Source organism: Tiliqua scincoides, chromosome 2 (assembly GCF_035046505.1).
Source record: "Tiliqua scincoides isolate rTilSci1 chromosome 2, rTilSci1.hap2, whole genome shotgun sequence".
In the NCBI taxonomy this organism is placed as follows: domain Eukaryota; kingdom Metazoa; phylum Chordata; class Lepidosauria; order Squamata; family Scincidae; genus Tiliqua; species Tiliqua scincoides.
The window spans coordinates 153,924,903-153,939,466 of NC_089822.1; the positions used below are offsets into that span (position 1 = coordinate 153,924,903).

The 14,564-nt window shown below is 42.8% G+C and overlaps 1 protein-coding gene across 1 annotated transcript; it reads right to left on the minus strand.

Moving 5' to 3' along the window:
• Positions 1-1,764: 1,764 nt before the first annotated feature.
• On the minus strand, positions 1,765-8,194 carry WFIKKN2 (WAP, follistatin/kazal, immunoglobulin, kunitz and netrin domain containing 2). The gene is made up of 2 exons (XM_066613676.1): positions 7,985-8,194; positions 1,765-3,285 (listed from the first exon to the last, which is right to left on the minus strand). Exons 1-2 carry the CDS (start codon positions 8,192-8,194, stop codon positions 1,765-1,767), a joined length of 1,731 nt encoding a protein of 576 aa, XP_066469773.1.
• Positions 8,195-14,564: the final 6,370 nt, after the last annotated feature.

The following is a 14,564-nucleotide window of genomic DNA, read 5'->3' on the forward strand; positions in this document are numbered from 1 at the left end:
CTTGAGTCTTTAGGACTTCTCAAATAAAGAGAGTGGCAGAAGAAAAGACTAGAAGAAACTAGTCAAAGTCGGGATCCCTCTTCTCATTGCTGTGCTCAGATTTCTTGCTTTCCTTCCTGGCTCCTAGGGTTTCTATAAAGAGCCTGTGTGGTGTAATGATTAGAATGTTGGATTAGGACTTGAGAGATTGAGGTTCAAATCCCTACTCGGAAAGCTCACCGGGTGACCATAGGCTAGTTACTTTCTCTCTCAGCCTTAATCTGCATGCTGGGTTATTGTGAGGATAGAATGGGAGTGGAAAGAATAATGTACATCACCCCAGGCTCCTTAGAAAAGGGATAGGGTATAAATACATTATGAAGTAAACTGAACAACAGGTAACTTTGGTCTTTCAAGTAGAAAATGGCTGACAGATATTGGTCACCTTCAGGGGAACGTTATCAGGGGTACAAAGTTTCTTTTGGACTCCTTTCCAAAGGAGGAGGAGGAGGTAAAACAGCAGCAATGGGGGCAGGGAGGGGGGCAAAACAGGACAGCTGGAAAAGTCTCCGGAGTCCAGGTCTACTGAGTATGCCAATGTGGAACCCAAGTATACCTGCCCAGTAGACTGAAGGCCCAACCCTCTCCAACGTTTCAGTGCCAGTGCAGCTGCAATGCAACCCCGAGGTAAGGGAACTAATGGTCCTATACCTTGAGGAGGCCTCTGTGACTGCCTCCCCAACACAGGAAGCAGTGCAGTCCCCACTGGCACAGCAGCACCAGCACTGGAAAATTGGATAAGATTGGGCCCTTAGACTCCTAGACAGCCCAGTCGCTGTTTTTCACTCTCCAGAAGAGATTCCAGGAAATGCCCAACTCCCCTCTTTGGCCCCAGGCCTACTTTTTGACTTGAGCCCAGGTATGATGTATCCCCTGCACCCCCTTCTCTGAGGCCATGGACACCTCGTGTAAGGGGATTTTCCTTATTAGATTTGGCATATCTATTTTCTAGGACTGGGAAAGTGCAATGAGATAGGTAGTGTAAATGTTCTCTCTCTCTCTTCTTTTTTTTTAAAGGTAAATTACAGGCTTAGATTAGTGTCTTTGGCTTTGCCTCTGTGTTCATTGTCTGATGCAGGGCATCCAAAGACACTTCACAATTGAATTCAGTGTGAGTTTTGCAGGACTGTTGCACTCAGTGTTAAACACAATCCACATAAATTTGCTTGGAAAATTTCCATTAAAGATGAGATTCTGTCTTCTAAAAGCTGCATTTCTGATAATAGATTCTGGTACTGATTGATTTAACTGGTATAATTATTGTAAATATAGACAATAATTTACATTTTCTTCTCTTATAACCTACTTATGCCTGTGATACATTTCAGCTGCTTTTCACAAATGATTTTGTACCCCAAATGAGAACAATTATAATTAAGTTGACAATTTATGTGATTTAGCTCTGAACCAAGCAGGATGCAATGAATTTGGTTTTTTATGATGCAAGCTGCATTGGTATTATGTGATGATTGCCAGATGGCATTTCTAGACAGATAGATTTAAATCTAAGACTAAGAGCTGTTTGCTGCTATTTTAAGTGCTTGCCAAAAAAAAGGCTACTGCCTCATTACTACACATCATTAATGAATTAATATATGGCTTTTGTGTAATACATAACATCTATCAGCAAACAGAGCTTTTCAAAAAAGTGTCTGTGCTAGGCTACCTTTTGTTAGCAATATATAATACACAAATCTGGAAAGCTGACAAGGTAAAAGCAGGGTATTAGTGCAGTCCTAAGAACTCTTTTAATAGCTCACAGGTTTTCTTGTGGATGACTTCACGAAGCTTCCGAACACGTCGAATGCTTGAGGCCCCCACAAAGCTGTCAGGCTGTAAAACAGCCATTCCATTGTGGACGTCGCCCATTATGATGAGCTGGCCATCAGCTGCGGTTATGTTGGGGCATGGGCAGCTCCAGTTCATGTTTAAAAGGGTGATTTCTAGAGGCTCCTTTCCCAGAAATTTGAGTCCCATTTTCTCGTCCTTTAGGATCTCCTCCACAGTCACCAGAGCGTGTCCCGAGTCTTGGTCTTCTGTCAGTTCAGTTACACGGCCAAGGATAACAAAATCACTTTTGCAGAAGCTCGTCACCAGCTTTTGGCGTGGCTTGCAAGCCTTGCAGGCCTTACAATGCATGTTCCTAGGGAAAGGGCACATTTCTTCACAGGCCTCTCTGCTCTCAAAGTTATTCTCATTGCCTCCGCAGCCCCCATAAATGAAAGACTGACATTGTTTTGTCAGGCTGTTGTATGCCCACCGGGGCTCATATGCTTTGCAGTGACCTTGGAGGGCAGGCAAGTTGCAGATGTTGATGGGCCCATTCATGCATGTCAACATGCAGTTTTCATACGTCTCAAAGTGATTCAGGTTGCTGTTACAGTTTCCATAGATGAAAGTAAAGCAGTTGTTTTTCTTTGCATCATAATACCATCGAGTCTGCTCCTCCCCGCAGTCTTCACTGTCTGGCTGCTTCAGGCACTCATCAGTTGGAAAATGGGTTTTATTCTGGGCTGCCTCTATAGAAGAAGTTTCTCCTTTGAGGACTGACAACGGGAAATCTGCTCGGAGAATGCCACCAAGGTTTTTGGCAGTGCAAGTATAGATGCCCGCGTCTTGGAGTTGTGTGTTGTAGATCACCAGTTGGGCAATGTTGGTGACAACAATGTTCCCTCTGACATGATTGGGCCTCATAATGACTTTCTCATTACTGTCTGTCTGCTTCTCCCAAGTGATTTCTGGCTTAGGTCGGCCAGTAACATCACAAAGAAAGCTGACAGTCTCTCCTACATAAACCGACTGATGTGCTGGGTTGTTTACTAGTACAGGTGGAAGGATGTCGGTAATGGTTGTCTCTGGATAAGCTGTAGTGGGGCGAGCTGTCGTCTCTGGTGGGATAGGGCTAGTATTTGGCCAGGTAAGATGATAGCGGCATGTCACCACATTGAGCGTAATGCCTTTGGTACATGCTTCTGCATCCATGTAACACTTGTTGTAATAGGTCAGCCCATCAGAGGCGCATGTAAAACTTGGTTCTTTTTCACATCTATCCTTACACTTGCAAACAGGCTGCCCATCCCAGATGTCGCATTCTGACCCTTGTTGGATGCACATGAAGCGGTCACAGGTCGCCTCTTTGGGCATCCCAACAGGTCCTTTCTTGCCCCTGACATCCATGTACCTGGCTGCAACACAGCTCCTTGTTCCACAGACATTGGGACAGCACTTCTCAAAGGTCTCGCATTCCTAAGACATAAGAAAACAAGAAAATGTTGGCAAAATATTGAAACAGGAAACCTTAACATGTAGATAATACTGGAACTTCCAATAGATCTCAGTACTGTGGAAGAATAACCCTGCTTTTCTGTATTTCAGTGGTATTTCATAGGGCAGATTTATTTCAGTTGATCCCTTGCAGGTCCCCCACAACTCTGGGGTGGGTATTATAATTCTACAGTACTTTCTGTTAAGGACATGGAGTGTTAAGGACGTGAACAGAAACCACCGTTCCATTGTACTTTGGAGGAGGAGCATTGCAGGTCCCACAGCAAATACTCTATAGGTCCGTAAAGTGCTAACCAGAATGTAGCAAAGAAGCATGCGGTGGAGTATTATGCATAGCTCACCTTCGGTTTTTTTATTACGGGTGCAGGAGGAGGGGTCAAAATAAGTCTTGACAGGTCTTCCTCACTAGGAAGGAAATAAATGCCTATAGTTTCATTTGTAAAGACTAGGCAATGAACCTCCATGGTGTACTTCAGATACATTTTGTTATATTGCTGTCTAAAGTGAATTCGAGAAAGGCAAAAGACCATTGCCAGTTCTTGAGGACCTCCGTACTATTCAGTCAGGTGAATTTCACCCCTGCTAGGGAATGTCAATTTTATCATATATCCTGACTGTGAGGGGGGCAATGTCTGACTATTCCCAGTCAGTATTTAATCCCAGAATATGGAGGAGATGGGATTAGATTTAGATTACCACATGATGGGATCTGCTGCTTGGGTTTGGGTTAATCAGATAGGGATATTAGTGTGGAGGATACTGGCTTCATGCAGACTTTTCCCTGTATTTAGAAGGGCACTGTTGGCATGTATCCTACATTTGCCTCTTTGGCTTGATAATTTTAAATTGTTGTTAATGGCTATTAATACAGAAACCTTTTTATCAGAACAAGCACTGGATCTCTTCTTGATGTGCTAAGGGACAGTACATTCTGTAGTGTGTCCAGTGTTTGTTACCAGAAATTTCAGTACTGAATGGAACAGGTTACCAGAGCCTAGTCAGCAGTGCTGATACTAAACCCGTTAGTGAATTACGAGGCGGGTTCAGCCACTCAGAGTAATCTTTGAATATGAAGATGTTCATGGAATTGGCAAGAATGCCAGGTGAGTTCTGAAGAGGAGCAAGAGGAAGGTGTGGAAGTCCAGTTGTTGAGCACGATGCGTTGGTCTTTTCTTTCAGGTGATAGCAGGAAGACTTTTCAATTGTCACGAATATTCCATAGCTGGGGAACTGACACGAGGCTTGGGAAAATTCAACACTTATGCAGGTGGAATTTCATGGATCTCAGGTAAGGTAGTAGAAAGAAAGCAAAAATTAACCATTAACTGCTTGCACAAAAACCAGTAAGTCTTTGGGAGGTATGCCAAATTGAATCCCTGCATTATCCAATGAAGTCCATGTGGAGGAAGAAAAAGCAGCTCTTCCCAAACCACAATGGAAAGATACTTTAAGATTCACCTCCTGTCCAGTACAGAAACAATTTGACATTTTGACATAAATATCCGAAACCCAAACTGATTTGGTGTTGGAAGAACCTATAACATCCAAATGATTCCACTGTGGTACTTTATAAATTGGTTTAAAAGCAGTAATATAAAACTAGAATTTTGTCTTCATTGAATTAAGATATCTAGTCCATTAGTTGGACTCCAAACAAGTCTGCTTGGTCTGGCTCATGGCCGTTGACTCAGATCTGATGGCATCTGCAATAGCCCAAGCTTAGCCCAGTAGTCAAACTGTAGTCAAATCTTATTGCACATGATTGTAATTACTTTCTGCAGTGCATTCAAAGTTGTATTCAACCAAGTTAGACACAGTTGTCCCATTGAATTCAGTGGGGGATAGACATGTATGCCAGCATACATATTATTTTCATTTAATATGATTTGCATGCCTTTTTAGTTACTGGCCTGTGCCCCAAGATTCTAAATTATTCTAGAATTTAAAGTAGTATGAACTAGTTTCTGTGACATGTAACTGAATGCTGCAGTATTTTTATGTGACCTGAGGGTCAGAAGCTGTATGATATCCCACTGCTGGTGCATTCACTTTTTAAAAATTTGGTTTATAAGATTTCATTTTGGACTAGTACATTTGAAAAGAAGACCAAGAAAGACTCTTTGGTTTCCATTTCCATTGGTCTTGGTGTAGCTGATAGAGATTGGGGTCAGTCCAAAATGGTTTGCCCACCCAAAAGGCACATCCCAAGGGCCTTCTTCATTATTGCAGATGATGCTGGGCAGGGCCTAGGAGAGGGGGGTAAAGGGGGTAATTTGTACCCGGGCCCAGGGTCAAAAAGGAGGCACAGAAATTTCCTGGGACCTTATGTTTTTCTGTCTGCTCAGCCTTGTTGCCTGCATGGGATGCTGGGGACACTACCACAAGTGTGTGGCTACAGCTACTGCAGCTACTGGCAAGCCATACGTGCCAGGCCGAGGAATACATACATGACACTCCTCATTACATTGTCAAATCTGAGAGGGAACTGGCTGACTGCAGTAGCTCTTTGGTGTGCAGATCTGCTTCCCATGAAGGAGTGTATAGGAGCTCAGGGACACAGCTGCAGGACTACAGCTGCTGCAGAAGCACGTTTTGGTATGCACAGGACACTTTCCATTCTAGTGTGTGCCTAAATATGATGATGCTCATTTTCTGAATGATTTTCTATATTTAAAAGATTTTAGAGAGACTTAGGTGTGTTTGGTTTTCTGTATTACTGTATCTAGCTGTCGATGCCACATGGGTTGGTAGACCTGGGTCTAAAGACTTTTCCAGCTGTCTCCACCCTCCCCCACACTGTTTTGCCCCCATTCTGCTCACCCATCACCACCCTCCCCTGTTCTGCTTCACCTTTCCTCCTTTGCAAAGGGGCCCAAATGGAACTTTGTACCCCCTGATAAAATTCCTTGCAGAGGCCCTGATGCTGGGTGAAGCTCCTAATTCACACACTGCTTCATTGGTGTCCCTAAAAATCTTGCTATCTCAAGCACAGTTGAGACTGAATGCACAAGTGGCTTAATATGCTGCTTCAATCAGAAAAAGGTTGATTAATAAGGTATAATTAACTAGCAAAGACATTTGAGTGTAACTGCTTCTGTTTCAACCATATGATCCCTAATGCAGCAATCCTTTGCACACTTTCTTGGGAGTAAATCTCATTGAACACAATAGCATATGCCAATAAAGGTGAATGAATGAATGAATGAATGAATGAACACAATAGGACTTACTTCCAAGTAAACGTACATTGGATCGCTATGTGAGGTTCCCAGCATGAAAATTGGAGTGCGATGACCCCTCCATTGCCCAAACTGTTCTTTATAACCAGGTGTTCTGGAAACGTGAATTATCTGAGATTGTGACACATGGTTTTATAAATGTTCCAAGGATTTAGGCATATCTGCAATGCATTTTTCTGCATCAGCTTCACTGAATGAAGATGTCTAGTTCATAGTACATGCATGAAAATTGCAGCCATGTTGCTTTCCTCCCGGAAAAGTCACCAGCGTGTGTACATATTCATCTGACCAAAACAAATACTTCATCAGTCACGGAAGAAGACAAAGATGAAGAAAGAGGAGGAGGAGAAAGACGTGGGACTATTCATGTATGATAACATCACTTACTAATACTATGCTGATTCCACTGGATCTCAGATGTCTGTCCTGATCAATCCTTGTTTATTGTTGACTGCTCAGAGAGGTTTTACTGCTCTTAGTAGTGTATAAACTATACAGGATCTTGCAAAGGATTCTTTCGAGCATTTGACATCAAATTCAGCAATGACAGCAAACTATTATTCTAGGCAGGTTTGTAAGGCAGAAAGAGCATAGATGGGTAGTTGGATGGTAGGATGAGCTGGCAGCTGAGCAGCCTTTTAATTTGCCAGCTGAAGTGCGTTTGGAGCTGAAAGTGTCATCCAGGAGCTGATGCCAAGCTGTCAGTTTGATTGAGTCATAATACTACTGCTTGACTTTAAAAATAGATTCTGGCAGGGCCATGCCATGCCGTGCCTAGGAAGACAATACAGAGTCCTGTGTCTGGAAACAAATTATGCATTTAGCGGCAGCACAATACAAAGGGCAAAAACATTTAAAGGGGTCTCCCATGGTTCAGTGTGGGTGAATTCATGATATGTAGCAATTGGGATGAAGAGGAATTCCTCCAACCACTTGAGGTGTGGTGGTCTTGGGGAAAAGCCTAGCCTAGAATGTGAAGCCCAACACTGTGTGCTGAACTTGGCACAGATTGGTTTTGGACCCTTGATTACATTGTGGCTGTGATTGTCAAATATTTATCCTTGCTGGGTTCAGCATGTTGCTTCATATGATTGATTTGCCACAGGTTTGAAGGCTGGTGTGGGCTGACTAGTTTCTACAGCAATCATGTGTACTGGCCCTGAATGAGAGTTGCTAGCCCAACTGAAAGATCAAAGTTATGGGCTGGCAACAAGGTTGGTATGGCAATGCCTTTTTACAGAACCTTACAGATTTTTATAGTTTGCCTGCTCTTGCCAGCCGATGCAGTTCTAAATAAAAGTTTTGCCTACAGTGTGACACTCTTCTGATCCAGTAAACAAACGAACAAGCAAAATCAACAGAGGCAATCCCTGTCTATTCAGCAAGGCAACATTAAGAGAAAACAAAAGGGCATCACTCACCAGGTCAGTGTCGCACTCTCTCCTGCAGGTGCTCTGTGCATCTACCCAGAGGTTGGGATTCATATCATTTGGACATATCCCAGCATGAGAATACCGTATTGGAGGCAAGGCAGAACCTTCTAAGGGGACTTCCAGAAGCAATAAGATAAGGGTCTCCCCTGACAACATCCATATCCATATCCATCGAATGAAGAGTTTGAAAAAGGACATCTCAGAATGTTTCCTGGGAAAATAATCAGTAGTTGGATTGGGCTCTGGGTGTGTCTGTGCCTAAATTTAAAAAAAACGGGTTAAAAGACAGGAGCCATACACCTGCTTTCTCAGAACACCCACAGACTTCCTTTCCACCTTGATCGATGGTGTCGTCTGACCTGGACCTTGTTGGATTAAAAGTCTTGGGAAGTAACCCCCTTATTTTAAGCGAAAGACGCTTAGTCCAAGCCAGAGTTAGCTGTATTTATACCCTGCCTCTGTACAACAAGTTGGAAAAAGTAAACTCTATTTCTGTGACAGGCACACGCTTCTTATGTCCTGGTGGCAGTCGTACAGATTTGTTACAAGGGAGGGGGGGGAAAAAAAGAAAAAGCTGGAAAGACTTTTAAAGGCTGGAACTGCCAGGGTGGGACCCCTGCATGTTTCTGAATGGAAGGAGGCCTTCTTAACCCCTTTAGACCTAAACTACTTCCCTATGCTAAGAATGGCATTTACTTCTGAAAGAGTGCTTGTCTAAATAATATGAACCTACAGTCGGAGGGATTTCCCTAAACAACTATTTGTTTAAAAGGATGTAAACAAACAACTATAGGGATTTCCCTATACAACTATTTGTTTAAAAGGAACAGCTAAATAGGATTGAGGCAATTAATACTTAGATATCACTTAAAAAAAAATAAAAGAAGAAATATGGAGTGAGAAGAGGAGGAGTAAGAACAACACGTTTCAAGTTAAAATCTGGAAGGCAATATGTCTTTACAAATTACCCTCCAAGTCCCTAGTCTGCTTTATTTATCTTTTTTCCTGAGTTTCTTTCTGTGCTGCACTCCAAACCCACCATGGGGAATTTTTTTAAATTCCTTCACAGTTCACGAACATGAGACCCCTATTGTACGACTTTTTGCTGACCTCTTTAAGGGAAAAAAAATAGGAACAGTTTAACTCTATGGAAACCTGCATAAAGGAATGTACCGCTTTTTTTTTTAGTGCATAGAGGAGGGGGAGAAATGGGAAAACACAATCAAGTTAAGAGCTCCAGCACCCTGATTATTATAGGAGGTGTTTTTAATACCCTTCAAGAAGGGTGCCCTCTTTTACAGGGCCAATGAAAGAAGACACTGCAGTCCTTGGGAAAGACTGATAGTAAAGGAATTGGGGGCTGAGAAGGCCCACAGCTCCCCAACACCATTGAGAATTTCTTCTACCTCAGCGTCTGCTATGAAAAGCATGTGCTGGCTGGGATCCAAAGAGCTACTTTAGGTGAGATGGACGGCCTGCGCATGCCCCCACTGAGACATTAGACTCTGATCAGCAGACCCCAGTTCCACATTGCAAGCTGGAGTGTGGGGGATGGTTGCCATTTGAGAAACAATCCCTTAGGTTCCCAACTAGTTGTACAGTTCTTTGAACCTCGTTGAAACCAGAGTTTTGTCTATGTGTGGATTTTCCACAATGACAGAATTGCATGCCTAAATGGCACATACCATACTTCTTCTCTGAACATTTTGGTTTTCTCCTTCCATCAGGCTATGAATTTTTGATCTGGGATTTAGGAGCATTGTCTTGTAGGAGAAGACACTTTTAATTCCACTGAGGATAGATCTGAGGGTTCTAGTGAGCAACCACATCTGGGGATGGAGAGATGGTCGGCCCTCTCTGGTCTGGAATATCTAAAGTGTATCTGAGCTGCACCAGGCCTTGAGAAAAGGGCTGTAGTTCAGTAGTGGAGTATATCCTTTGCATGCAGAAGTTCCCTGATTTACTCTCTGGGATCTCTAGGTAGGACTTGTCTGAAATCGTGGCGAGCCACTGCCAATCAGTGTAGTTAATATAGAACTAGATGGACCAATGAATTTCATATGTTTATATGTGTTGGAAATATATGTTGTTTCTTTCCCGTACCTAGATTATTGGTGGCAGGTGTTGGTGGATTTGTTTTACCTGTGTGTGTGGGTACCTGTGTTCCTGTCTGGGACAGGGATAAAACAGATAAAGTAGAATATACAATTTGCAAGGGGTTCATTTGCACTATTGTAGTTTGGCTATATGTGGCAGTATCTCCTTTGATCAAGCACCATGATGAGGGGTAGCTGTGCAATGGCTTCACGCCAATGCATGCTAACAGCCATGGGATCTGCACCACTGGCTAAGTTGACACTTTGACAATGGAAGGTGTGCTGGTGAATTAAAGTTATAAAATATAGAAAATTATCTCATCTGTATGCATATCACTGGTTCCATTAGTAACCAATTACTAGAAGTGTCTCTTCTGTAAGTCTTCCCCTCCCAACCCCAGAAATAAGATACAGTATGTTCCAGATTTTTTAATGCTAAGTAGAAATGTGTAATGCTTTAGGTGTGCCTTGTGTCTGTGTAACAGAGTGGGTGAAAGATAGTTGCTACTGAGGTGCCTGTATGAAAATGCCTTTCACCAGAAGATTAAGATGTCTGAGACCTCAATGGACAAACTTTCAACCAACTATGCAGGTTCCATCAAGAATATGGAACAGTCCTCCAAATCATTACATCTGTGCTTCCTTTTGCCGGTGTCCAAGCTAGGAGCTTGGTCTTGTCACAAAATCTAGGCTAAATTGGGAAGATATTTAATCCTTCTAGAAGACGCTTTGGGTTTGATGAACATCCAGAGGAATGGAATTCCAAAGTCATAGGTATTGAGCCTCTGTCTGTGATGGAGCATATCTCAATTGTGAACAGTTTTGGTTCATATTGCTCAAAGCATGTTTGCCTTTTGTTGTCACCACCTACCTGGGATCCTGTATTGGATGCACATTTGTAAAATTTTGTTAAAACAAAAAGCATGTTTTGGTGTCACTGCCTGAGGGATTGTTGGATGAGGGATTGCCTTATTTGGTCCCAGTTTGTCATGGTGACTGGTACTGTAACTTTGCACGGAGATGCACTTGATTTGCCCAAGAAGTAAACTAGGGACAAAAATCTGTGCACAAAATGAAAAAAGTCTCACTTTTTCATGCATGTATTTTGCCTTGTACCAGGAAGAAGGGACCAAATATGCAGAACCTGGGCAAATGAGAGGTATAGGATATCACCAGGTTCTCTCAGGTACAAATGTCATGGTAGCTGATTCTTGGTGCTAGAAGATTTGTTTGTATTCATATTCACTGGCATGTAAAGTATAGCAGAAAATACGTCTGTCTTCAAGATGAAACCCAATACTAACCATATACCCTGCAGATGCTTCACGTAGGATGGATGTTAGGACTGCTCCACATGCGACATCATTTCTACGCAGAAAGCACTTCCATTTAGCATGAACTCAACATTTACAGCATGTATGAATGCTGGGAAACCACAATTGGCTGTTGCTTTCCAGTGTGTGTATATTTGTTGTTTTCCGACCTTTTAATATCAGTCAAAGGCTTGAGTTCCAGCATCTCCCTCTTCAGAAACTAGCCAGCAGACCTGGACTAGATTAACTAGTAAGCTCATTGTACTGTAGAGTATAGGATCTTCAGGGCTTGCTAAATCACTTTTGTGCATATTTCTCTGATCCCCCCTTCAACTTGTGACTGTTGGAAGGAATCCATGGACCACATCTTTGTGAAGAGGTGGAACACTGTTGTATGCAAGGCTCGGTGGAGGGACATGAAGTGTTTGATGCAATATATATTGAACTTGTGCCACATCAGAATGTCTCACACTATGCCTGCACCAGTGCTGGTGATGGTTCATACCTCCCATAGCACATTTTAATACAGTATAATCCAGCCTGAGATCTTGGAGAAGCACTGCCAGTTGGAGAAGACCATACTGAGCAAGATAGCCCAGTGGCCTGATTCAATATAAGGCAGTTTGCATGCCCTTTTGTTTATAAGAAGTACTTTGTGAGATCATGCTCTGCTCATAGCTCCTTTTGTCATGCTTTGTGGATTATCTCATGGAGCAGGTTGGCGCCAGGTTTGAAAGGGAGTGCTCTCTGTGGGCACCTTCCTATTTGGGGGGGGGGGGGGCTACCTAAGCATCTTCAGAGACTTCTGCACATGGGTTAGGGATCAGCAGTGCACCTTCTGCAGCTGAGCTCAGATGTTGTTCTCTGACACTGGCTCTGATCTTGAGAATTGACCAGGACAGATGCAGTCCAAGCAAGCCACTGGGGAGACCAGCCCTGATAAAAAGATAATTCTTTAGAACAACAATGCAAAATCATTTGTAACCTTTCATATTCAGTTCAGACAGCTTGGTTATATTACAGTCTTTGAAGTTCAACCAGCACACAATATACTTGCTTATAACTTGTACTCCTATTTAAGTATGTACTTTCTATATGTAAAAAAAAACCCCTCTCAACAATAACTGCAACAAGTTATTTCCAGCAGTTTAAAAACTGTTTCTTACTTTTTTCTCCAATAGGCAGAAACAAAAAAGAAGTTGGGGGCGAATGTGGACACTTGTATCACTCACCAAATGTTTATCTATTATGAATCATAGTAGTTGAGTCATTTTTTATGAGTCATGGTAAGCCTCGGGACTGGCTTAAAAATTCTAGGAATGTTTAAAAGAAGGAATCGAACTTTCAGTTTGCTTTTTAACATTCTTTTCCTTCTGGTGCTTCTTCCTTTAGATCCACTGACAGCTCTATGATTGCCAAAAACGAACAGTGAGCCACTTGACATCCTTCAGTGTCTCACAGAACCCATGTTGAAACATTAGGAAAATGCATACATACTTAAAAGAAAAATACCTCAGCACAATCCTATGCATGCCTACTCAGAAGTAAGTCTCATTTATTTAAGTGATGTTTACTCCCAGGTAAGTGTGTATAAATCCTATTCACACTTATCTAGGAGTAAATCACTTGAACTCAGTGCAGCTTACTTCTGAGTAGGCATGCATAGGACTGTGCTGTTAGTTTAAAAAGGCGTTAAAATAGTTTAAAAGTCAATTGACTCAAAATTCTGTAACTGGTTAAGAATCCTAAAGGAAACATTTTATTTATTTGTTTATTGCATTTTTTTTTACATGCATGTACACCCAGATCGCGGCCCTTCTTCCCCAGGCGATTCCCCTTTCCCCAGTCAGCCCCTGATTTGTGTTTATGATGTTGTGGGATGAGGTGGTCAGAATAAAAAGCATTAGGCTGCAATGAAAGATGTGAGTATCCAGCACCGCTGCTTTAGATGAAACGTAAGCACTCCTTTCGTGTAAACTTGGGTGTCTGAGTGAGGTTATTCTCTTAACAGTTTAGGTATCAATATTTATGTAAAAAGCATTTCCTAGTATTCTGTCACACTCTTTCTGTCATGCACTACTCAGGTTGTCAACTGACCTGAAAAAGAGTACAGCCTGGCCAGTTTGTGGAGGGAGGATTGGTTTGCTTTCCCTTTTGGCCAGTTGCCAAGGAAAAGCAAGGGGCAAGGCCACTTTTCCCCACAGCCCATATATTTAGCTGAATTTCACATTGGGTAAATGAACCTGTTTTGTGCTGGGCCCTGCCCCAGGTCTGCCAAAACTACTGGGCTGTGCCTCCTGGCTCCATCCCTGGACCCAGTGGGGACTCTGCCTATTTGATTTCAAGAGTTGGCAACTCTTCCCACTACAGTTTTGCCAAAAGCTGAAATCGGGGAGGAGGGGTGTGCTATATAGACACTGATTGACTGTGCTAGGAAAGTCTTCCATTAGATTCTACTCTGGAACAACAATTGGGACATAGCTGACATCTCTCCCTCATCTTGGATTCTGGAGTCATCAGGGGCAGGTTTAGTCTAACCTTAATAGTTTCCCAGAGTATCCCCCTTATTTTCTGATCAAAGTTGTTCACTCATGTGGAGAAAAAATAAACCACAGTCTTTGGGATAATGTGGTTTTGGGGGCAAAACCCACTTATATCCCAGACACTGCATTCTTATGGAGATGTCTTAGGCTTGCCATATATCTTCCTGCACAGAGGTGCATTTTCTTCTACCCCTAAAACAGCCATTTTCAACCACTATGCTGTGTCACACTGGTGTGCTGTGAATAGTCTGCAGGTGTACCGTGGGAGTTTGGGGGAGGGTCATTTGTTAGTAGGACCATTGGGGATGTGAGCCCCCCCCCCCAACAGCATGGCATGCCTTGTCAATTGTCAAACAACTGATGGTGTGCCTTGACAATTTTAGTACCTTGTCAGTGGGCCATGCGACTAAGAAGGTTGAAAATCACTGCCCTAAAGTGTTCTGCACTGTCCTAAAGTGTTCTTTCGACCTGGTCAGCAGAGACGGCCTCTTCAAGATTCTCCCCAAGATTGGATGTCCACCCAGGCTCCTCAGCATCATCAGATCTTTCCACAAGGACATGAAGGGCACTGTTGTCTTCGATGGCTCCACATCAGACCCTTTTGACATCCGAAGCG